We start from the raw sequence: 26463 nt of genomic DNA on the forward strand, positions 1-26463 counted from the left end.
TTGGTAATGCTGCTTCCATAAAATTTTAGCTTAAGAAATGTAGCAAAAATTGATAAACTTATTAAAGTTATGTTGTGTTTATGACTGACATTTATAATATTTTAGACCTCATCCTTTTATATTTTACACTACTCAATGTTCTCTCCTAGGGTCAATCGGATAAATGTGAAAATAAATATTAAATACTTTAATTAGGCTGTAAAACTAATCGGAACAATGTAACCGTCAACTCAAGGAGAATCATTTTGAAACATTGCAAGAGTTACAAGTAAATCTCGGTTACAAACAAAAAATTATCGGTTTAAGAACAGAATTTTGGAACACAAAGTTTTTTAAACCGAGATCAACCAAAATTTATTACATCATGGCAAAAATCTGTGACATACATTTTAATTTATTTCAGAGCAGCCGTGTACTAAGCTTTGAGAATAGGTGTTTGCGGAGAATTTTAGGCGTGCGGTGGTTTGACTTTGTGAGGAATGAAGAGATAAGGCGTAGGACACAGCAAATCTTGGTCACAACTATCGTCAAGAAAAGGCGATTTAGTTGGCTTGGCCATGTACTCCGCATGCCTCCTGAGAGCCTTAATCAAGCTTGCCTCTTTTACTGCTGACAATTCGTCGGCAGTTCTCGTCAGAACTTTGGGACGCGGATCTGACTTTGGAGGATGCAAGGGAGCTGGCAGCCGACAGAAAAGCCTGGAGACAGTTTGTGGACTCCATATGCTCCACCTAGGGAGCGGATATGTTTTTTTTTTTTTTTTTATATGATACATAATATTATATTATTTCTTACTATCTACAAATAAATATTTTATTATTTTAAACTATAAAAATATATACTTTTTTAATGACCCATTTGCATTGCATGTTTAGTTAGGGAACAAATTGAACTATTTAGTCAATGTATCACTGTATAACTAAACAAAATGAACTTTTTAGTCAAGGTATCACTGTATTACTAAATAAATTGAACTTTTTACTCAGGCTAACACTGTATTACGAAACAAATTGACCCTTTATTTGTCACACAAGGTTGCAAAAAAATATCATCAAAATAATACAGAAAGATAAATCATCTTCATACGTGACTGCAAATACCAAAATACTATACTTTCCTCACTCATAGAATTCATAGAGTCTCACATTTTAAGGACATGGCAAATAGAAAATGGAATAAATGAAAATATATATGTATGACCTAAATATGTACAAAATATATAATTAAAACATATTAAACTTATGCATTGACTTAAATTTTTACGGGTCATGGAGCATTTTGAGAATACCTCGTCCGTTTAAAAATTAGACAAAACTTTACTTGTGAACGTGATGAGACGTCATCACAAGATGTTCTAATTTAGTGTGGGTATGTACAATTTTTGTTAAAGAAAGTTTCAAATTGGAAACAAAATGTGCAAAAGAAGGTATGCAGTTGACAAAATTTTATGAGGCAATAGGACATAAAGATCTATCAAATTTAGTGGTATCTTATTTGGAAAATATGAAAAGATGAATAAGATAAATAAATGAGTTCTATGACAAATCCTTATTCGTATAAGATATTGAATCCGTTGTCTCTGTTGTATTGTTGTATCTATTGTATTGTTTTTAGGGATCGACCTTATTCATTTATTATTAACTTTACACATTCACTTTCATTTTTTGACATATGAACTAAATATGCCATAAATCCTCCTACATAATAGGTTAGGAGAATTTTCTAAGGCAACTAATAAATATTTAAAAATAAAAATTAAACCCTTGTATCGCACCATGTGAGATCTTTCTTTTTGTGATACGCATTTTATTTTAACCTATATTAAAAAGCATAAAGTAAACTTATAAGTACCCTTTTCTATCCAAATTAAACTATAATAATAACCTATCAATCATCCTATTCAAATAAGAGGGTTTATACACACTACGGTGAAGATGAAATATTAATATTATCGAATATATACAAAACTATACACCTACATGCAATTAGTCATTTTATGAGTAAAGGTAAAGGCGAAATGATATATACAACAAAATGGGAGACACAGGAAACAAGACATTTAATTAATGTAGGTATTTTGTTACAGTGTAGTATAAGTTTCGTGCTAAAAATCGTATCGCAAAACGTGATAATTAAAAAATAAAGAATATGATTATACGACCTCAACGTTAAAAATGCGAAGTTAATGGATGTTTAAGTAATATTTTTATATTAGAGCGACGTGAGAAAATAACAAATTCACACAATATTTTAATATATATCTACTAAAATAAATATATAATATTCTTACCCAAATAATTATCGAACGTTTCTGCAGGATTGTGCACCACTAAAACTGCTCAATAGTAATTCAAATAAACAAATAAAAATTTAATCGACAACCAACTGACATTAAACACCATTTAGACACTTCATTCACTTTTTGACGTTTCAGCGATCGTTGATTTTCGTTTCTTCTTCTTTTTGTCGTACGTCGGTAACATTGTATTGCAGTACTTAAATATATTTATGTATATATATTTTTAGTACATATTTTGAAGAAAAAAATGACGTTTCGATTTGACAGATGGATTTGAAATTTGACATTTCATTCATTCTGATTTCCATTTCGCTCGAAAAATGCTTGTAAATATTTTACTAATAAAATTATAGTTTAGTTTCTATTTAAATAAATTATTTGTGCTATTTGTTTTCATTTGGCCCAAATTAATACAACATGTGGATATTTGGTTATGGGTCATTGATTTGGAAGGTAGACTTTCCATTCGAACGCAAGCTAGTTGGATATATATCGGGATATGTTAGACGATTTTACCAGCATAGCATTGATCATAGAGGCATTCCAGAAATGGTGGGTAATTCAGTAATCTCTTTTTTTGTATTTCGTCCATTGATTTTTCGTAATCGATGTTTTTTTTAGATAGAAAGGACATTTTCAATATTATTTTATTATTTTGTAACCTCACATAATACTCCTATCGAGTAGAATCTTACCAAAATGATGATTCATTCATTTCGCAAGCATACCGACAGTATAACGACTTCGTTTGCTAATAAACTTTTGGGCTAATTCCGTTCACAAACTGATTATTTTGTTCTAACGAGTTTTTATTTGTAGTCTGAATTTAATCACTCTGCACATTCAGTTAACACAAAAAAATTGTCCTAACATACGGAACACCGTACGTGGACTACATGGTACAAGCACAGTTGTTTGTTATTTTTGATAAAATCATTATTGAAAATTTAATCTAATTTTCACATAAATACGTAATCTTGTATGTGTAGCTTAGCCTTAAGACGGGAAAGTAGAGAACCATACTGCATTCATGTATGCTTATTTTGACTCCTTACATGTCTTCTTTAAAGTATTTTTATTCTTTCCCGTGCAACATTTACATCATAAATCTATTTTACCTTTCTTTCATTATTCATTTTATAATTTAACAATATAAACTTCTTCGTGTTAAGATCAGCTCTCCTCATCCTCAGGTTGTAGGTCCTCCTATCATATACAACGTCACCTAGGTCATGTATTCGAATCATGTTATCTTTCTGTAGCATCCATGAATTTTTTGGTCTTCCTCTAGATGGTGATCGCCTGGTTTACAATATGTTCAGGTTCTCTACGTCCTATGTGCCCATATCATCTCAATTGCCTTTTTCTACCTTACTTTTGATATCAGTTACACCCAGGCTTCTACAAATGTGTGAACTCTTAATTTTCTCTCTAAGGAGCACTCCATCTGAGCAGTTTCTAATTGCCTAGAGTAGGTGTTTTTTTTTTTGAGGTCAAGGTATCTTGCATCCCTTATGTCACTGCGACCATATTAGGTCTATTGTGATCTCCCTTTGTATTACAGCTCACTGCCAAGACCTACATGAGTCATGTAACTTAGACCTGTCTTGGTGGTAGGAGCTTCACCTTCTCGGAGTCCAGTAGAGGTCCTCCAAGGATGTGACTTCGTTTGTGAGCAAGTGCGTCACAATTGTAGAGTGGATTGGCGTTTTGTTATCCTCCATACAAAATCTGCATGCTGGGGGATTGGCGTTTCGTTATCCTCCATACAATATCTGCATACTGGGGAGTCATGAAGTCCAATTTTTGTCATGGGTTGCCTCAGTCTGCAGTGTCCTGGTTAGGATCCGTATTTGCTTTTTGCTAAGCTTTACAGCTTCTATGGTGAATCGAAGAGTAGGTGTTTTACATCATCCAGTATTCGGAGCCATAGAGGAGTGCGGGTCTGACAATTGTTTGGTACATTTTTCCCTTAAGCTTAATTTAAAAATATAAACTGTTTTTCTTAAAAGAGAATACATAGTTGGCATTCAGCAACCCTAGATAATTATTTTCTATTCCATTTAAAAGAAAATTCAAAATAAATAAAAACACCTACCAAACACAATTAAATGCACCAGTTTGATGTTGTCGGTTATGACAAAACCTGGTCACTGGTTAACCTTTCCCTTCTGGTGCTAAAATAAAATGCGCGTCCCGGTGTTAGGTAGTCACATTATAAATTAAGCAAAAAATTATAATAATTTAGATTTATTTGCTGAAAACATTGAAAAACCATCTGGCAACGCTCACGGAACAAGCATAGGTCCATTCTTGTCGGAAGCCCAATAGCTACTGTCGCTCTAGCCAGAGAACATTGAGCCTTGAGCTCCTCACGCTTGCACAGTGCAAGTATGCAAGAATGAGATGCGAATATAGTGTCGCGGTTCCTGTACACTCTTCACGTGATGTTTATACGCAAATTTGTTCCGATATTCACAAAATACCTCCGATTTACCCGATAAATTCTGATTATTATTAGTAATATTTTTTAAATCAATGCTTAAATATGTTATGGAGGAATACCCAAAATCTTAGCCTTGTATTTATTATATTAACCTGTTAACCGGGCGGTCCGCTGTCCAATTACGCAACTTGTAAGGGGCGCGAATACTGATTCACTCCGTGTCTTAAATTCATGTCGTGACATGTATGGATGACTAATACCCTTGTTGTTTGAAAAATATACGTCCCGCCCGTTCCAGGGCGCAACATATATTTCGAGTAAGTATTCATATGTCCTACCCGTACCCGATATTGTTTACGTTTGACGTATTTATGCGTCCCGCCCGGTTAACAGGTTAATAGAGATATTATGTTTATTAGAAGCAACGTGTACAAGGTACACAACAATGAGAAGGGATGGTTTGTAAAATTAAATTTATGTGGAAAATCTATATACTTAGTTGTTATTTAAAGAAAAGAACTTGTTTTTTACCACTTGAGTTTTATTATAGACTACATGTTTCAGAAGTTAAACTTCCATCATTCAGGTCTGTATAATAATTATTATACAGACCTGAATGATGGAAGTTTAGTTTCTGAAACATGTAGTCTATAATAAAACTCAAGTGGTAAAAAACAAGTTGTTTTCTTTAATCATTGTAACATGTCTTACCACAAAGTTATGCCGAAACAATAAATAAAATATAGTTGTTATTTTATTATATACAATTAAATACTGTTTAATTGATTAATTTTTATGTTTTATAGCCTGGCCGAGTTGTAACATTATTACCAGGTAGTGAAAATGACACAGTCTGGGGAGTAGCATATAAAATAAGTGAGGAAAATAGAAACACTGTTCTAGACCACCTTGACTTCAGAGAAAAAAATGGCTACGTGAAGGATAGAGTTATATTTCACCCCGGATACAAAGATCAATGCAGCGATGAACCATTCCAATTAACTATATATGTTGCGACAGAGGAGAATGTCTCGTTTGCTGGTATGTAAATCCGCCAGTTCTTGTATTAAGATTTAACTGAGGTTTAGTAATGCCAGCACGATCGAGAAATATGCTTAACCCTTTTTGAACGCGTTAAGCAAAAAATAAAAGTTGAGTTCATATATACAGAACTTCCAAGAATTTTAGTAGTGTGGATGTCAATAATGGGTAAAATTGGTGAATGTTACACGTGTGTAATGTGATCACTTAAACCAGCCTATGACGGTCGTCAGCCCCGTAAATGCTCAGACTTCCATATTCTTCTTCATCTTTGATGAGATGTCAAAAAATAATAAAAGTTGATTTGAAAAATGCTAATTTTCCATAAAAAATCAAGTATTCCATAAAATTCCTTTTATTTGTTTACTTTATTTAGTCCATGGCTTTTACAAGTCATGGACAATAGTCGATTTGCGTGTCCAAAGGGTTAAGAACTTCATCAGATTTTTCTATTTTGTTGAAATTCCCAGAGGGGGGGTCAAATAAATATTGATTTAGTGATTTTCGTAATTAGTGATTTTTTTCACTCTAATATTTATTCAATATTACCCCGGACTGGTACCTGAACCAGAGGGCTGATTATCTTTTTTCATGTGATAACGATCTAGACAATACTGCGTTAATATGATGCAGTGCCCTATGCACCATCGGGTGCGGATGAGGGTTTGAAGAAGAAGAATAATATATTTTACCGCATAGTATAATGTATCTCATTTTTTACATTTCATCTAAGATGAAGAAGAATATGGAAGTCTGGGCATTTACGGGGCTGACGACCGTTATAGGCTGGTTTTAGTGATCACTTTACACACGTGTAACATTCACCAATTCTACCCATTATTGACTACCACACTACTCAAATTCTTGGAAGCTCTATATATATGAACCAATTTTGAAACATTGTTTTTGAATCACTAGAACTTTACTAGAGACATCTATTGGTGAGATGAAAAGAAGCTTTTTGTTGAGCAGAAACTCTTTTATTAGTATGTGAGGTCCGAATCCTGGATTATATATTAGTATTTGGACACACTCAAAATGTTATCATATATCTCAGTGTAAATCTAGCCTAATGCGTATTATAATTTTGTCTTTGCAGTATGTATTGTATTTCAAAATCGATTTTGTATTTTCAAATTATATTATTCAGGTGAAGCAAATATTGAAGACATCGCCCAGCAAGTGGTCAAATCGGAAGGTCCGAGTGGCACAAATAAAGAATATGTGTACCGATTGGCTTCAGCTATGAGACTGATAGCGCCCGATGTTCATGATGACCATTTATTCTCTTTAGAAGCTGCTGTAAAAAGATTAGAAAAACAAAATAATAATATATCACTTCATTGACCATAGGAAAATTTTAGGAGCGAATTCTTATTTTTTAATTTTTATTATATATCACTCACTCCTTTCAACAACGTCATGTATCAAAAAATTAATTTTTTTAGATCGTTAAATGTGTTAAAAATAAATATCAAGCCTCTTATTGAACTTTTTATTGTGCAACAGGTATATTTAGGTAAAACCTGAATGTTTTTTCTCCATTTGGAAAATATTTAGTATATTTCAAAAATTAATTAAACAATACCTTTTCTTAGCGGGTAAATATTAAGTTTAAAATATTCCGCTTTTGCTAAAATTTAGTACATTTTCTGGGCATTCCGAAAACACGCACAACTGAAGATTGACTATTTTTTATATGTGACGTTATTGATATGAGTGAGCGATATGTTTTAAATTATTGATTTTTATAGATTAATTCACTATGTTTATATTTTTTATATAAATGAATAATATTTTAATAATGACTATTAATTCATTAATTTATAAAAGGAAATATTTTTCATCAACATGTACATACATTTAAATTTTCTTTATCTTTACAAATGTTTGTGTACAGTAGGTATTACAAAAAAGTACATGTTATCTCTCCAGATAAAGATGTTTAACGATCACCTAAAAAGTTCACAATATCAGAAAACATGTAGGTATGCTCACATATCGCTCACTCCTTTCAAGAATGTCATAAATCAAAATACTTGAATTTTCAGGAGAACGTTTTTAAAGTTTAAAAATATAATACGATGTTTTAAAAATAGATATCAAGCCACTTATTGAACTTTTTATTGTGCCACAGATCTTATAACGTAAAACCTGGAGGTTTTTTCTCCATTTGAAAAATATTTAGTTTATCTAAAAAAAAAAAATTAAACAATACCTTTTCTTCAAAATGCAAAAACAACACTTTCTGCCCTGTAGCGGGTAAATATTAAGTGAAAAATATGCCTCTTTTGCTGGGATATAGTACATTTTCTGGGCATTCCGAGGACATGCACAACTGAAAATTGACGATTTTTGATTTATGATGTTCTTGAAAGGAGTGAGCGATATCAGAAATTTGTATGCAAATTGCTATCTATCATTATAAGCTCTTACTAAGCAGTTTCTGATATCCTGATAAAAAGATGGTATTTTTTGATAAAGCCATTTTAAGAATAAAAAAAAAACATGGCAAAATAATGAATGTAAATTTTATAATAATAAAAACAACACAGTAAGTTTTGGTATATTTATTTTATTTTTTTAAATTGTATAAATAATAGAAAAATAATATATATTTGGAAAAATAATGAACGATTTTATTAATATTGCATAATTCTAATCATCTATCTAAAACATAATTTTAATTACCGTATAATAATTTAAATAGGAAACGTTTAAAGAGGTCATATAAATTTTATGTATTTATAAATATATTCTTATCTTAATTTTTAGTCTCAAGGAATAGGACATTAATTCAATTATATAATAATCACAAGTAAATTGTGTCAAGAGCACTATTCTGAAATAAAATATAAATGAAAAAAAAAATTGTTTAAGTTTATCTTATCTGGACAAAATAGTAATCAAAGATAATGAAAAGTGTTTTAATTTTCTCTTGAAATTTTTTTTCACATTTTTCAAGAATTTTCCTTCTAGTCGTCGGTGACTTCGCTTATGGTCACTCCATGGGGTTCATCTTCAGACGGTCCTTTTGTCACGACTTCAGTTTTAACAACATTGCTTATCGTTTTACCGTCTGATGTGACTGACTTTACTTGAGTGGAATAGGTGACTTGCTCTTTGCGAATCGAATTCGGGGAACTAAATGGTTCAGCAAATGGGAATTTGTGTATTTCGATCACTGACTTCTGTTGAATGTTTCCATCAGCGGATGATCTTGTTCCAAACCTGGCAAAAGGATCAGGTTTTTCTTCCTCTGCCGCGTGTGTTTTTGATAAAAATGAACTCTTAAGTTTCCTCAATGCCTGTGATCTGTTATTTTCATTGAGGAAAATTTCTTCTCCTGACATATTGTCGGGCGTTGTAACACTAAAATGTTTGGTGTGTATGACATCAGTGTCTCCTTGTATAGATTTAGCTCTGGTTGTCTCGTAGGAAGTGACCCTGACAGTCTTACCGCCACTATCTGATGTCTGTGACTGGTATCGACTAGTAGTGCGATATTCTATTGCATCCTCCATCTGAGGCATGTCTTCCAAGTCCATGAAGTTGTGCATATTCGGTGGCTTGACATGCAGTTCGGACATCTTGCCAAACATTCTGTTGATCTCTTTCTGATCCATTTCACTTATCACTTTCACTCACTTTTCAATGAAATTCAAATTGGCTTGACAGAACTAAACTACCCAGCACATTGTAATGAAGGAACCCAAGGCAATGAAAGATTACTCATATATTGAAATCGACACCTTCAACCACAGATAAGATATGAATACATCTTTGATATCAATTCGAGTTTACAATATAATATTTTCTACTATGAGTACATGCTTATAGGTTGTTTTTATCAAATGCATCATGCTAAAAAAACAATACAGGATGTTTCTTTTTAGAATTATATTTTCAATAAAATAAATAACCTTTTTATTATTTTTATGTAAAAAGACGGAAGTATGTACATATAGGCGGACATGCAAGGTATGTATTTCCGCTCCACGGTGTAATGGTTAGCGTGTTTAGCTACCGTGCTGGAGGTCCCGGGTTTGACTCCCGGGGTGGGGGGGGTGAAAATAAATATTAGTGATTCACTCTAATATTTATTTAATATTATCCTGGACTGGTCCCTGAAGCGCAGGAGTGATCACTTTGCCTTCATGTAAATAACGTTAAGATAACACTGTAAAGATAAATAAATTAAGATAAATAAATGAGCATTTTCTAAATAATCTATTTAATGAAATTGATTGATTGGATTATTGATTGGATTATTTCTGTGGTTCCCAATTAGTTTTCCTACGTGCCACTTCAAGAATGACCTCAAACTTGTGTACCCCTAATTATGGGAATTATAAACATATAAATTTTTTTTTTTTTAAAAACATTTATTGCTTTCAAAATACAGTTCTAACGATAGTGAAAATCAGTTTAATGTGACAAATTTCATCCGCGAGATTGCCGTGCATACCCTACATCAGGGGTGGCCAACCCGCGGCCGGTCGGGTGTGTACTTGCGGCCCGCGGAGCAAATCACACATTTTTTCCCTTAGTGCACACAAAAGAATAGTCCATCGTGCGTAGTTTGTATCATATCCCATTTATGGGAGTATTTTACTATCCTGACAATTTCAAGACCCATAATGGCGTCAAGTAGTAAAGACGTTGGACTAAAGAAAAGAAGAGTTACAGAAGAACTGAGAAGTTTTTAAGACAGATGGACTTTAAATATATAAATATCTTGTTTGCTTTGAATAATAAAATAGAATTTTGTTTTACGGCCTGGTAGGAAATCTCATTTCTAAAATCTGGACCGGCTACTGATAATGTTGGCCACCCATGCCCTAGATGCAACTTCCCGTACCCCTGGATTACTTAAAATTATTTTTATTTTCATAAAAGCCTATCAGTCAAAGCAAAACTAGCAGTACTCAATGGAGTCGTGTTATCAACTCTAATGCACGAAAGTAAAGCTTAGAGTTGGCAAAAGAAGGATGAGATGATGATAAAGATTTACTTTTGCAAGAGTTAGAACCTGCAAGTATGAAACTTTCTTTACTTTTTACTTGGTTCTGGAAAAAATATACGAAGATCTCTAGGTAGTTGGGCTGCGTTATAGACGCAGATCAAGACTGTCTTATCTACTTAACTGTTTCTGCTTTGTGAAGGTCTTTAAGGCCAGGAAGGTGTCTTCTGGTGAAGCACTCTTCCACCATGTGCTACCAGACAGTCTGGTTCTCCTCCCTACAGTCGCATCCTCGAGATGGCTTCAGCCCCCATCTGTGAAGCAGGAAGTTGCGCTGTCCTTGCTTGCTGCGAACCCTATTTAAGGTCGTCCGCAGTCGCCTCGGAAGATTAAAACCTCGCAATATGACATAGTATGTAACCAGTTCATGATTTTTAAAACTATGCTTAACTAAATTTTTAAAACTCCCATATGGACCATTGTGAATTGTGCAGATGTGGTTTCTGGATTTGGTTTGGTTGTTTGTATGGAAGATGAAAACAGGGAGCAGTAGGTTACTTCCTACTCTGTTTACTATTTTAATGAATAAAAAGATTAAATATGTAATAAAATTTCAATGAAAGCTGCATGATTAATTCTGCTCTCCAGATTTTAGATGTAAGAGCGGAATATATTGAATGGAATATAAATTTAAAGGACATCCTTAGGTAGTCTATTGAGCAAAGAAATGAATAATAATGTTATAACTTTAAATATTTTCATCAATATTTATTCATGATGAAAACTAATAAAAAGTTGTGTTTCTTGAATGTTTTTCGCAGATACTTTGTGGCACATTTTATGAACTTTATAAAATTAAACAACTTTGTTTTAGTCACTTTTTTATTATTAGTCCACTTTAACCTACCGGTTTTGACAAGAACCTTGTCATCATCAATAACATTTAGGATTCAGTTTTTGGTAAGGGAATTGAATTAATTATGAGTATTTTAATGTTTATGTTCGATTCCCAGGGGGGTCAAATAAATATAAGTGATTTTTTCACTCTAATATTTATTCAATATTACCCTGGACTGGTACCTGAAGCGGAGGGCTGATCACCTTTCCATCTTGTGTTAACAATCAAGATAACACTGCGTTTATATAATGCAGTGCCTTATGCACCATTGGGGTGCGGATAAGGGTTTGAATGAATGAATGAAAATGTTTTAGAATTTAATAAACCCTAAAGACGACAAGGTTTTTGTCGAAACCAGTAGGTTAAAGTGTACTAATAATAAAAAAGTGGTTAAAACAAAGTTGTTTAATTTTATAAAGTTTAAAAAATTATGTGTTTAATAAAACACAGAATTGAGTTGATATTTTATTTTATTAAATTATTCATAACATAATCGATATTTATATCCTCGTAACATGATATATCTTAATGATTTTTATACATATATATTTTGATGTACAATACTTATTCAACTTCAAATCCAAAGTTATAAAAACTAATTGTCTCCATATCAGAACAATTTCCTGATTTGTATGACTGTTAGTATACATCATATTTTTTATTTAAAATAATCAAGGTGTATTTTTTAATATTTTTAAATGAAATATGTGAAAGGCTATTTATATTTTTATGTATAAAAATAATATCAACTAGGTTTCATCAGTTTAAAAAGTGTTGTTTTTATTCAAAGATTAGGTAAAAATAATTGTTTTGTCCGTATAATGTTTATACTAGACTAGTGAAATGCATGTCAGAATCTTTTTCCATATTCTAAATTAATAATATGTACATATTTACATGGTTATATGTAATTAAATAATCTTTAATCAGGTATTGCTAAAGAATTATATTAAAAATAAAGAAGTTATTTATATGAAAATAACATTAACTAGTCAAGGAATTAAGATATGATTTACGTGCAGATCAGAGTATTTCGTTCATGGCCAGTTGTATCCTAAGCTCGATACAAGCCGTTCTTTCTTGAAATATTTGGTTAGTTAATAAGCGTCGTTTTTGTTCCAGTAATGCATTTTCCTTTATCAGTCTATGCTTTTCTTCAATTTCTGCCTCAGTATATGTTATAACGGTGCCTTCTCTCGTGTTTGAATGCAGAGCTGCATTATTTTCTTGTTTGTTCTTAATCGCTAAATGACTTCTTAACTTCACTATGTCAAATCGCTCGGAGTTGATTTTCGCTTGAAGTATCGATTTTAACTGCAAATATTCGGCGTGTTCTAGCTGCAATCTCATGAATTGTAATTCTGCCTCGGAAAGTTTTGGTTTTTCAACTTTGGTTACGAAGGTTTCCGAGTTTATAGAGTATACAGACTCCGTCATTTCATTTTTGGCTGTCACGGGTGGCTCGGGAATTTCTTCGTAGTGTTCGAAGTTATCCTCGAAGCTTTCTACAGGGAATGAAGGTATCGGATCTGGCATAATTTCCAATTTATCTACAGGGAAGGTGATAACTTTCGGTTCGATGACAACAGTAACTGTCTTCTCTAGAGGTTTTGGCGGCTGAATTCTTTCATCCGAAGAAGTTGGTAATGTAGAAATGGAGGCTTCGGAACTTAATGGTTTGTCAAAATGGTCTTCTTCGTGCGCCATTTGCTTTTCATCGAGTGATGAGTGTGTTTGAGAGGAACAAGATGGATCATTTGACTTTTGCACTGATCTTAATTTTCTCTAGAAATAAAAAATAAAATATAAAATAAAGTGCAAAATAAGCACTAATATGATCATAAATCATGGAAGATTTGTTAAAATTAAATATACTGTTGTTTATTATGTACTTTGAGTAAAATTGTTTATTTACAGATTGAAAAATCTTTATTTTGTATACAATTGTAGTTATGCACGATTGAGTTGCATTAGTTGAAACTTAACTATTTTTTTTAATGATTGTTAATTAGTACTGGGAGAATTTCAAAGGAGCATAACAGTTTTTTTTTTTAAATCCCAAGACGTTTCTTTAAAAAGTTAAAGCCAGTACGATATAATTTGGCTTTTAGCTCAAGCAGTGTGTTATGATACATCAGTGATATTATTATTATTACACTTAGTAATAAAATTGAAGAAGAAAAAAAGGAAAATACAGTAAAAGCTTGATGAGTCAAAAATGATAATTTGAATTTCGACATACATATATTGAAAAACATTTCAAAATTACTTTCTACTACTGATTATTCAAAGAATTATACAACAGAAAAGAATTACAAAAAATGAGTATGTATTTCTCTTTTAAATTTTCACTTGACTTTTAATAAAAAAAAAAGATGTTCCTAAAATATTATTTATAAAAATTTCTTAGTTATTTTTTATTTCACTTGTTTTGTAAACATAAAAAGAATTACAAAAAAAGAGAACAATTCTTTTTTAAATTCTCATATTTAAATTCTTCTATTTATTCGTATACCCTTTAATTTCAGATTCGCTAATTATAGATTACACCACCTCCGTAGTGTAATGGTCAGCACGCTCGGCTACCGTTCTGGAGGTCCCGGGTTCGATTCCCAAGGGAGGTAAAATAAATATAAGTGATTTTTTCACTGTAATATTTATTCAAAATTACCATGGACTGGTACCTGAAGCGGAGGACTGATCACCTTTCCTTCATGTATAAACGATCAAGATAACACTGCGTTTATATGGCGCAGTGCCCTATGCACCATTGGGGTGCGGATAAGGGTTTTATTATTATTATTAATTATAGATAGTATTGGTTCATCAATTATGACATTTTATTTGAAGTATTTATATAAATACCTTTAATTGGGTCACAATTCGCTGGCCTTCCCAGAGCTGCTCTTCGCGTTTTTGAGTGACGAAACCCGCGTGCATTTCGGCATGAATCTGGTTCAACAATGACTCCTGCTTTCTCAGCTCTTTGGTTATTTCCTCCGTTGAATCGGGCAGTTTGGGCGCGAGAGATGTCAGCGGAGGCACATATCTATGTCAAATATATCATAAAACATATTAAAATATTTCAATGTCTTTTCCTCATAGCAAATTAGATTTTTTTTGTGCGACATTCATAGTTTTAAGAGATAACATGACGTATTTGTGTGATGTGACATACCTACTAAACATATTATTGAAAAAACCTACAACAGAATTTCTTTTCTTCTTAGGCTTAACCTGTGCGGTCCTATGACCGTACATGTACGGTTGGCACTTACCACGCCAAAAGGACTATGACCGTACATGTACGTTCCCGCTTTTTTCTGACAGGGTATCGAGTTTGCGTTAAAACGGGTAACGTGTCGGCATCTATGTAATATTTTTAAAAACGTTTAGACACTGATTTCAATTATGGCAGTTTTAACGGCCAAGTTTTAAGATAACAAAATCACGTGTTCCGTAATGTATGCACCGCGTGGCGGTCAGTAACATTTTGTCCGCGTGCGGTTGTTTATCGAAATTTTGTTTACTATTTTGGCGGTAATTTCTCACAAATCTTTATAATCTAATTGTTTTCACTTATATATTCGTCTATATTCGTCGCTTTGATGACGTTTTTTGTGTTTTTTTGTTGATTTATGTTTATTGTGAGTGTTATTTCAGTTTTATTTTTATACGTACTTTGTTCTAATCTAATTGTTTGCAAGTATACATTCGTCGTTTTGATAACGTTTTCAGTGTATTTTGTTGATTTATTTTTATTGTGAGTGTTATTTGAGTTTTATTTTTATACATACTTTGTTTTGATTAGTTTTTCGGTGTATTTTATTGACAGTTCACAATGTCTTTTCATTATACAAATGAAGATATTGAGCAAATGCTTATTGAAAGCGAGGATGAAGATATTTTGAGTGACATAGATGATTTGGTGATGTCATCAAACGAATCGTCTTCAGATGAATCATCTGATGAGGAAGACAGCAATCCACCCGCTGCTAAAAAAGTCAAAGTTGACAAAAGAAAGTGGAATAAAGGAAGTTTCTCCCCGACGCTCCATACTTTCGATAGTTCTGCATCAGGAATAAGTCCGACAGCCAACATAACCGACGAATCGACGGAATTGGAATACTTCCAATTATTTTTTTCAGACTCGGTCATGGGCATGATAGTGGAGGAGACTAATAGATATGCAGACCAGTTAGTTAGCTCTTCGAAAATGAATAAATGGACGAACACATCTCTGGAAGAAATGAATATATTTATTATGACTATATTGATCATGGGTTTAGTTGGAAAAAATAATATGAAGCAATATTGGACAACTAATCAAATTGTGGAAACGCCATTTTTCCGAACGTTATTCTCTCGGGATAGATTTTTTAGCATACTAAGAGCTCTCCACTTTGTTGACAATAGTAAGCCAGTAAATAATAAACTTTTTAAAATTGGACCACTTCTAGATTTGTTGCGATCATCATTTAGAGAAACGTTTACTCCGTATCAAAAGCTTTGCATTGATGAAAGCCTTATTTTATGGAAAGGACGTTTGTCGTTCAAAATTTATATCCCATCGAAAAGGCATCGCTTTGGTGTAAAAATTTTTGTATTTTGTGATGTACTTACCGGATACGTCTTGGACCTCATAATTTACACGGGCTCAGAATCTGATATCATTTTGAATCCTGATATAGGCATATCGGGTTCTGTAGTAACGACGTTGATGCGCGACTATTTGAACAAGGGCCACCAATTATACGTAGATAATTGGTATACAAGCCCGACACTTTTTGATTTTCTTTTTGAGAATGGGACAAACGCTTGCGGAACGGCCAGAAGTAATAGAAAAAACATGCCCGATTTTGACAAAGTCAAAATGAAAAAAGGTGATGTAGAGCATTACATATCTGGATCACTGATGTCAGTCAAATGGAAAGACAGGAGGGAAGTAGTGATGCTGACTAATATGCATGAGAGCAAAATGGAAATGAGCCATAAAATTGACTACCGAACAGGTCAATGTAAAGAAAAACCAGCAGTTGTCATCGATTACTCAAAAAATATGGGCGCAGTCGACAGGGTGGACCGAATTTTAGGGTTTGTTGAGTGCTCGCGTAAAACACTAAAGTGGTATAAAAAAATATTTTTTAGACTGCTTGATATATCTGTTATGAATGCCTTTTTTATGTATAAACATAAAACTGGCAAAAAACTCGCGTTTAGTGACTTTTATCTTAGTGTAATCAAACAAGCAATTGAAAAATATGGTGTGGAAAGAGTCAGCAGATCAGGGGGTAGACGAATGTTAGACCATCCATTACGCCTTACCGGAAGACACTTTCTAAAATTCGTTCCTCAAACAGCGGCCCAAGGAAGCAGAACACAAAGACAGTGCCACGTTTGTCGCCACTCTACAAAAGGTGCAGCTAAAAGAAAAGAGACAAGATTTATGTGTGTAGAATGCGACGTGGCATTGTGTGCGGTTCCGTGTTTTGAGGAATACCACACAATAAAACAATATTAAAGAACTAAAATAAAATATTTTAGTGTATAGAATAATTTAGTGTTAAAATTTTTGTAAACAATGTTGTGCGTTATAATGTAAAATTACTATGGATAAGAACAAAATTGTGCAAAATCATCTGTTGTGAACCCCTGGAATTATTGACAGGTAAATACTCTTTATATCACTATACATAGTAGATACGGCCGCGGATTTGATTTCCTTCCAAATATTTACTAAATGTGTACCATATGACACTAAAATATACAAAAAACATATGCATTAAATTTTTTGAAAAAAACTCAGGCCTCCCGTATAAAAAAACTATTTTTTGCTCAGTACCGTACAGGTTAATTTGAGGAAATGAAGACATTCTAGCTATTTTATTGTCAAAATAGAACTAAAGAATGTTGACAAGTACAAGTTTTCATGACAATTTTATCAAATTCACGGTGCGATGCTCAAACACATTTGTTTGAACTTTATGCTACAATTTCAAAAAGGCTTAAATTTTTTAATTCACATATCTGATATGGTGATTTTTAAAATTATAATCATCAAGACTCGAGTGTCGTTTCCCATTTATTGGTTAATAAAACTTATTGCCGCAAAATGTTATTTAAAGTAAGTATGCAATTTAAATAAAATGTTTCTTTAAAAATCCAGACATCATTTTTAAACACAGACTGGTAATAGAAGCAGCCATTTTGGTTTTGCGACACGAAAGCAATAAAGTCCTTATCAGTAGGCAAATAAAATGAGCTGCAGATATGTTAAATGCTACCTGTACACATTCTTCCGTGAGGAATATATATAACAAACATTTTTGTTTTGTTTTATAGTTCCTTTAAAGAATATATTTATCTTTAGTTCTTTTTTGCTAGTAAGAGCAACCTACTTTTGGAATCTCAGGTATATATTATTGACACATTTTTTTATGTTTATTTTTCAGTTTATGTTTACATTTCAATGTGGAATGCATTCTACATAGAAAATAAAGACATCAACAACAACAAAAATGTGTTAATTATACAACAGATGACAAAAAGTATAAAAGTTGATATTACCAGCAAAAATAGAAGAAATAAACAAACAAAGAGAACTAAATTAAAATCGATTATTACATTATGATTTAACAGCATGGATGGTTATAATTTTTAAGAATTATGTGATATGTACATACTTGATAGCATAAACATGTTTCGGTTAAAATCTATATGTATGTTAAAATCTATGTATAAACAATAGTACCTGTGTATTTACTTACTTGGCTAATTTCACATCTGGAAATAGTAATTTTGTGTTGTAAATGAAGACGGTTAGCAAGTTTGGTGACATATTTAATATTGGTCCCAATAACGTGCCAATGGTTTGTATATTCAACCGATTTGTCTGTAAAAAGATAATATGTATACATTTTAAGTATTTAGTCTTGAGATTTATTAACACTCACATAAATTTTCAACTACTAATTTGAGGCACCAAGTGTACTTCATTAATTCAAATCAAATCATTCATTCAAATATTTTATTTAAAATATTATTTCATTTAAAAAGGGAAATCTCTGTATTCTTATTTTATGAGTAAAAAAAAATATCAAACTATTTTTGTATCCTTGAATGGTCCGTTGCTAAAAATAAGTGTCAAGTTGTGCTCAAACCACTTTGTTCAAACACTCAAAAATATCCACAATGGCAACATCAAATGTCACATCAAATGCTTAAAAAATTTCAAATTACATCTTTATACTTTCTATAATACTAGCTTATGTATGAAAATGAAATCGTGGAATGGATTTTGTGATTGGAGTCTTAGTGAAATGGATTGGTGGACTGGCACGAATTGTCCTCACGTAAATACAGCATTCAAGAATACAACCTGTATCTAAGAATGTCTATAAGAAAATAAATCAAGCTTATAGTACAAATATTATCCAAAGTTAGATGAATATTTCTAATTTCGGCAGTAACTTTCGACAGAAGGTCATGTTGAATTTAGAGAAAGTGATTTACAGATACATAGATTGTGAAAAAGTGTCAGGTTGTGGTCCCGTGATTAGTGCCGCGGACTCTTTAGTCAGAGTTTCTCAGTTTAAACCCATTCCACCACAATTTAATATATATTATTAATAATAATAAGACACTTAGGTTTACAGAAATAGTTTGAAATCGAAGGTTTTTTGTAAATAACAAAAAACACAAGAATTTATATTTAACCACCCCTATATTTGGGTTATTTTCAGGCATATTGTTTTATAAACAAGCAAAAAAATCACAACGTTTGTTGTCACAATATAATGTCAGGTATGAAACCTGACAAAAATTTGTCAGTGTATCTGGTACGCATTAAATATTTCTGGAACAGATATCTTTTCTCGCGCTCGTATATCATACGGGTTAGCGCGGAATGGTGAAGAAAAACCGCGCATATCACATACGTTCGTACGTATAGGGCAGTTAAAGGAAAAAAAATAAAGTTATGGTCAACCTTTTCATCGGATAAAACACACGCTAGGTGAGCTATCAGCCAAGACAATAGGGCTCGATGGCACGAGGGAAGTTGAGAAATAAGCGGTATTAAGCTGACAGCCGGCTGAGAGGAAGACTCTTCAAACACAGAGCAAAGTTCTGTAGTGAGAACTGGTTCGGGTAACTCGCTGAAATCAAAACACGCCATCAAATTACACAAAGGATGTAAGAAATACTTACTTTATAGACATTTAAAAAAATCAGGTCAGTCCTAAACTAACAAATGTTATAAGGGGCCATTATCAGCTCGTAATACAATCGTCCGAACAAATATGTCCTCGGCACGAGAAAACCCAGTGAGGGCACATTATTGCAAATTGTAATTTTACGTATGATGAAAAATAAATCAATAAATAAATAAAATGACATATCGCTCACTCCTTTCGACAACGTCATATTTCAAAAATCGTAATTTTTTAGTTGTGCATGTTTTCGGAATGCCCAAAAAATTTACTTTATCCCAGCAAAAGCGGTATATTATTAACTTAATATTTACTCGCTACAGGGCGGAAAGTGTTGTTTTTGCATTTTGAAGAAAAGGTATTGTTTAATTATTTTTTAAATATCCTAAATATTTTTTAAATGGAGAAAAAACATTCAGGTTTTGCCTAAAAAGATCTGTTGCACAGTAAAAAGTTCAAAAAGTGGCTTGATATTTATTTTTAATACATTTTATTATATTTTTAAACTTTAAAAACGATCTCCTGAAAAATCAAGTTTTTTGATATATAACGTTGTTGAAAGGAGTAAGCGATATGTACATACTATAAAGTGTTTATGTAGTAGAGAAATGGCACCATAATGGTTATTACTACTACTACTACTGACCTTTATCCGCGCCCAATGGTGCATAGATCACTGCATCAAATTGATGCAATGTTAAGTTGATTGGTAATTATATGAAGGAAAGAGAATCAATCTTGAACTAAATATACCAGTCTATGGTAATATTAAATAAATTTTACAATGAAAAAACCCTGATTTATTTTGGCCGCCTTAGTAATAGAACCTCCAGCTTGGCAGCTAAACATGCTGACCATTACACTACGGAGGTGGACAAAAAAATAGTAGCTATAAGTTAGTGTACTTGCTTGAATAGGTATGGTATCTTACGTTATGAATAACTTGAGCAATGCACAAGCCGTTGGTATTTCATATTCCATCTCCAGGACGGGTTCTCTGTCATTATACAACTTGCGTAATGTGAGGACTCTTTGTTTGGCCGGTTCCATTCTGTACAATGCCTCAGAATGTAACCCGTGCTCCTATGACATGAAGAAGAAAAAAACATTATTTTTACCTCTATAATTCATGTTATAATTAACCTTTTGACGCTCATGCACAGCGTGCAATAAGGGTAGCGCCCTGCCCAAGCATTTTCGCGCGACTTGCTACCTACGCGTAGTTATTATAATAATAATTATATCTCTAAAATTAGTCATCCTATTTAGGTAAAATAAAAAGCATTAACAAAATAAAACATTGTTTATAATTTCGGTTATATGCCAGATTATGCGCCAGGGTAGCGCCCTGCCCAAGTATTTTTGTGCAATATTCGCGCGACTTGCTACCTATGCGTAGCTGTTATAAAAAAATATATCTCTAAAATTAGTCATCCTATTAAGGCAAAATAAAAAGCATTATCAAAACAAAAGATTGTTTATAATTTACAGGACCTCAACAAAGCAGCTTTATTTCATTACGGTCGACATAATAATACACAACACATCTCCCGAGAGTCAATCTTGTAATGCAGGTATAAACATTAATATTACGCATCATGACTAAAATATATATCAGAACCACAAAAAAAATTATAGATCGGTATCTCAAAGACATTATTTACGTATGCTAATATTCATATTTTGGATACTATTGTCATAAATCAGTGTAATATAATAGTGAAATGCATTACAATCCTGTTTGGGACCGGTGGGGATTGATCGACGCAAATCTGCGGTCCCGTAAGGGACCACTGGGCGGCTAAAGGTTAATTGATTCGGCAGTTACTTTGTGGTTATATCAATCCATTTTTTAATATTTCTTGATAAATATATAACAGCAATTATTAAACCATATAAAACATATGGATTCTCATGAGGTTTTAGGGAATATTTACCTGAAGATAATCGATGCAGTCTCTCACAACTAAAGGCAAGTTAGTATCGTCGTGACATCTTGATCTCTCAACTGCCAAACCGAGAGATACTCCAAATATAGGTTGGGCGACTGAAAGCAAGAAATAACACTGCTATTATATCCTAAGATACACATTGGAAAAGACATTATGTGAAATACCTCCTTGGGCAGCCACAGTTTATACCATCTATGATCGTTGAGAAATAGTAAAATAAATGTGCTTGATTTAAGAATCACAAAAAATAGTCAAATGATATGTTGGATAGAAATTTTAAAGACATATTCCAAGCATATGTTTATTATAAAATAAATCAAATTGCAGTTTCGAACATAACTATATACAGAGTAAAATAAATATAAGTATACGTACCTACATGCCCCATTAACTATTGTTTTCTCCTGTAAATTATTACTGCGCATGTTAAAACTATAACTTAAGTACCTAGAATTGTATAGCTTTATAAGCACCATCAGTCCATTTAATCTTTACATTAGTTTGAAAATGCCATAACAAGGCAAAACAATTGTCACAAATTTTATTCTTAGGTGTTTTAAACAATAAAATACATTTTTAATTTATGTTTTACTTAGTAAATACCACTATTTCTTAAAATCTATTGTGACATGTGTTTCAATGCATTCCGCATCATTTTCAAACACCGTATGTGCTCCAAATGAAGCGGAATGCATCAAAACACGTGTCACGGTAGATTTTAAGGAATAGTGGTATTTACTTAGCAAAACATTAATTAAAAATGGATAGATTTTACCACAAAGTGACTGCCGAATCAATTAATGAAATAAAATACAATTTAGTAGACTCTAAAAAATCAGTGTTTGATTTTAACATTTAGTATATAAATTGAAATAGAGTTCTACAAATTAAACACCGAATCTATAAATATATATAAATATAATAATAATAATAATAATAATAACTCTTTATTCCAGCTTGACTAAGTGGTGGGTGCAATACTTAGCCAGCCATATATGTTTTACAACATTTTTTTATAAAATGAAATTAAAATTACAATAATAAAGAAATAAAAAAATAAAGAAAAGAAACCGCGAAAGAAAAACAATTAAAAATAAAGTTTTTTTTTTGGAGAGATGTAGTAGATGAATATCAATCAGCTCGCTGGCAAAATATATATACATATATATACAGGGTGTTTTAGATACATACCACCCAAGGTAAATATTTCTTCAAAGGGAACACCAGCAGCTATAGTAGGTTGAGTTTTACTCCCCTTTTTGTCTTTTTTATCTTTATCCTTGTCCTTGACCTTTTCTTTTTCTTTTTCCTTCACTTTCTCTTTATCTTTGTCCTTAACTTTCTCCTTTTCCTTATCCTTGCCTTTCTCTTTTTCCTTCAGCTCTTTTACCTTCATCTTTTCTTCCTTTTCCTGGAAAGACAGTAGCGCTATTACAAAACTTTAATATTTCGCTTCATATTCACGTGTATCAAAACCAAACAAAAATGTATATAATAATAAAACCCTTATCCGCACCTCAATGGTGCATAGGGCACTGCGTCATATAAACGCAGTGTTATCTTGATCATTTACACATGAAGGAAAGGTGATCAGCCCTCCGCTTCAGGTACCAGTCCAGGGTAATATTGAATAAATATGACAGTGAAAAAAATCACTAATATTTATTTTACCCCCCTTGGGAATCGAACCCGGGACCTCCAGAACGGTAGCCGAGCAGTGTCCGCCTCCGTAGTGTAAAAATGTATATAATATTGTTTTATTAGGGGAAAAAACTATACATATTCATTCATTAGAAATACAATATTCATTGCTGTATTGTAAATAATATTGATATTAAAAGTAAAAGAAAACTCAACATGACCTGATCAATCAAAATCTGAAATCTCTAATTAAAATTCAACGTCCCAAGGACCCAACTCTAAAATTTAGAATTAGCTTCACATACGGTGTTTGAAAATGATGCGGAATCCATCGAAACACGTGTCACAGTAGATTTTAAGAAAAAGTGGTATTTACTAAGTAATAGATTAATCAAAAATGGATAGATTTTACCACAAAGTGACTGCCGAATCAAATAATTAAATTAAAATACAAAAGTCTAAGTAGCTCAAAAGCGTGTATGGAAGTTAAAGAAGCAAGTTGGAGCAACATGGATGCAATATTGTATCTTCTCTGGCTACCACCGCAGAGAAATTTCGTAGCTGGTTTGTAGTGACACTATTTTTTTTTTTAAATCTGTTTTTTATTTTTTTGAATATTCGTGAGCAATTGACACAATTTTTTTTTATAAAGTCATATATCAAGTTTAATTTTTATTTTATTGATTTGACATTTTCAGTGCAATAACATGATGATTTAAATAAAAAATAAATAAAAAAAATAAAAAAACAGTTGTATAAGACTGCTATTGAATTTATCAATGTAAACATGACTAGTTTCGAAAACTGTAGATGATCTCGTAAACTGGTGAAAATACAAACTAATTTATTTGACAAACTGATTTATATTTTCACCTGTTGATGAGAACACCTATAGTGCTCGAAACCAGTGGTGTTTGTATTTAAAAAAAATTAAAGTGGTGTTATACACGTGTTTCATTTTTTAATTGAATCTAATGAACAAATAAAAAATTTAAAATTAAAACCTTTTCACGCTTTTCTTTTTCCTTTCTGAGTTTTTCCTTTTTCTTCTCTCGTTCAGATATTTCCTTTTCCTTTTCTTTCTCCTTCACTTCCTTCTCGCCAATTTTTTCCTTGTCCCGTGATTTCTCTCTTTTTTCCTTACTTTTAGATGGAAACTTGAAGGCTTTGGTTTTCTTAGATTTTGAAGGACTTCTGCAAAAAGACATTGGTAAATAAGCATCTAATGATGTTATAGTCAGTAGGTATGTCATTTAAATCTGTTTTTCAATTATTCGGAGACAGAGTTGTATTGAGAGAAAATTGTAATTTAACCTTTCCGGGAGTATGGACGTAAATGAACGTCGGTGCGAATTTTCCTTAAAGGAGTATCAACGTTAATAAACGTCTAAGTCCGTCTGTCAGTTAGTATGACGTAACTTGTAAAGCAATGACATCTGTGGATATTTGTGTGTAATTTTGTTATTATTGAAAAATATTTCGAAGAGGTGTTTTTATTTTTAAATTATTTTAACATAATTTCTATCTTCATAATACATTGATTTTATGAAAAAAAAAAAAAATACGTAAAAAGAACCCACTCCCCAGAGAAAGTCGGACATCAATTTTTTTACTTCCGGAAAGGTTAAATTTCAATTTTAATTTTATGTTAGCACCAATAAAAAAGATAAGTATTAAGGTATTTTTTGTCTCTTGTGTATCCATTATATAAAATTTGGGCATTTATTGAATAATTTCCAATAAAAAGCGTCAAGTGGCAACTTCAAGCTCAATTCGGTTGTTTGCGTATACTATCCGCGAACACTGCTTGCTCAAAAGCATTCAGTGGTTAACGTAATAGAAATAAAGATATTTTTTTAAATTAAACAATATAGTGACATTGAAATATAGATACACGAAGCAGTTGAAAAATAAAAGTTTACTTGGTCTCCGCATCTTCTTCAGGAGAGCTTTCTCCGGCTAATGCAGCATATCCTTTGTCTTTCTTAGATTCCTTCTTATCTTTTCGTCGACCAATTAAAAGGTCTTTTTTACTTGGTTTCTCATCTCCATCACTATCTACAAGTACAGATAATAATATATTAAATTGGTGTTTCATTTATATGCTCACAATAAACCCCGTACACCTATTTTCAAAACAAAACAGATTGTTATATCTCATGCTTGAAAAGTAAGTAAAAGTTTTACTGTATGCTGCTGGGGTGTACTAAGGAGGTTATTGTATAATTTTAACTTATTAGTGCTATTGCACATGCCCGTTAAGATTTTTTAAAACTATATTTTGTAAATAAAACACGGTTGAAAAATACTAGTAAACTAATTTTAAAAACAACAAAAAATAATTGAGCTTCAAGGGAACCTACAATCACTTTCATTACTCCTCCGTCCAGACTCCGAACTGTAGAGACCAGTGAATCCCTCTTCATTGTCGAAATCCATTTAAATAATCTAACTATATTCTTTCTTTTTCAATATTCATCAACAATCGAATAATACCAAATTAAAAAGCTAAACTGAAAAATGACAGACACGATCCATAAGTTATCCATAGATAAAATTGATAACATATTATGTCAAAATTCATCTCATCTTCTTTCTTTTTTCGGCTTCCTTCCGAAAATAATTCGGGTAGGTCCCTATAACAAGGAGCGTTCAGAAATCTTGTATTTTTCAAACCAAGTTTTTTTGCATTCAATGTACGGGATCCATGTCTAAATGCTGACAAAATTTTTAAGTCAGCGCACATAGAAAAAGTCAATGAAAATCACGGAAGATGCCCGTAAAAAAATTAGGGGAACTTTAATTCGTTTTATAATTATAAGACTTAATTCTTCTTCCTCTTCTTTTCTAGATCCTAAGGATCTGTTTGTGCCTCCCCCTGTAGCTCTTGGGATGTTGACTCTCAGCTGTCTTTCCACCTTTTTGGAGGTCTGCGTACTTTAGGGAAAAAACTTTATTCATATAAAATACTTATGCACATACCCTCTGAATCTGATATATCTCGATAATTGAT

General features: G+C 32.2%; 3 protein-coding genes across 3 annotated transcripts in view; 1 reads left to right on the forward strand and 2 right to left on the reverse strand.

Moving 5' to 3' along the window:
• Positions 1-2427, reverse strand: part of LOC148308207 (HEAT repeat-containing protein 5B) — a 119052-nt gene extending 116625 nt beyond the window's left edge. Inside the window, exon 1 of the mRNA XM_088262095.1 lies at positions 2291-2427. The gene's annotated coding sequence lies outside the window, so the exon portion shown is untranslated. The remainder of the gene's footprint in view (positions 1-2290) is intronic.
• A 151-nt stretch (positions 2428-2578) lies between these two features.
• On the forward strand, positions 2579-7783 carry LOC148308209 (putative glutathione-specific gamma-glutamylcyclotransferase 2). Its single transcript, XM_088262141.1, has 3 exons — positions 2579-2851; positions 5552-5786; positions 6937-7783. Exons 1-3 carry the CDS (start codon positions 2717-2719, stop codon positions 7131-7133), a joined length of 567 nt encoding a protein of 188 aa, XP_088118267.1. The 5' UTR covers positions 2579-2716; the 3' UTR covers positions 7134-7783.
• Positions 7784-12099: 4316 nt separating this feature from the next.
• Rlip (Ral interacting protein) lies at positions 12100-26387 on the reverse strand. The gene is made up of 10 exons (XM_088262090.1): positions 25814-26387; positions 25373-25508; positions 24455-24644; positions 23001-23220; positions 21795-21904; positions 20789-20940; positions 19635-19803; positions 18415-18539; positions 14513-14696; positions 12100-13432 (listed from the first exon to the last, which is right to left on the reverse strand). Exons 1-10 carry the CDS (start codon positions 25887-25889, stop codon positions 12671-12673), a joined length of 2124 nt encoding a protein of 707 aa, XP_088118216.1. The 5' UTR covers positions 25890-26387; the 3' UTR covers positions 12100-12670.
• Between the last annotated feature and the right edge of the window lie 76 nt (positions 26388-26463).

This window comes from Brachycentrus maculatus, unplaced genomic scaffold, assembly GCF_059751285.1.
Source record: "Brachycentrus maculatus isolate JH-2025_06_01 unplaced genomic scaffold, ASM5975128v1 h1tg000173l, whole genome shotgun sequence".
Classification (NCBI taxonomy): Eukaryota; Metazoa; Arthropoda; class Insecta; order Trichoptera; family Brachycentridae; genus Brachycentrus; species Brachycentrus maculatus.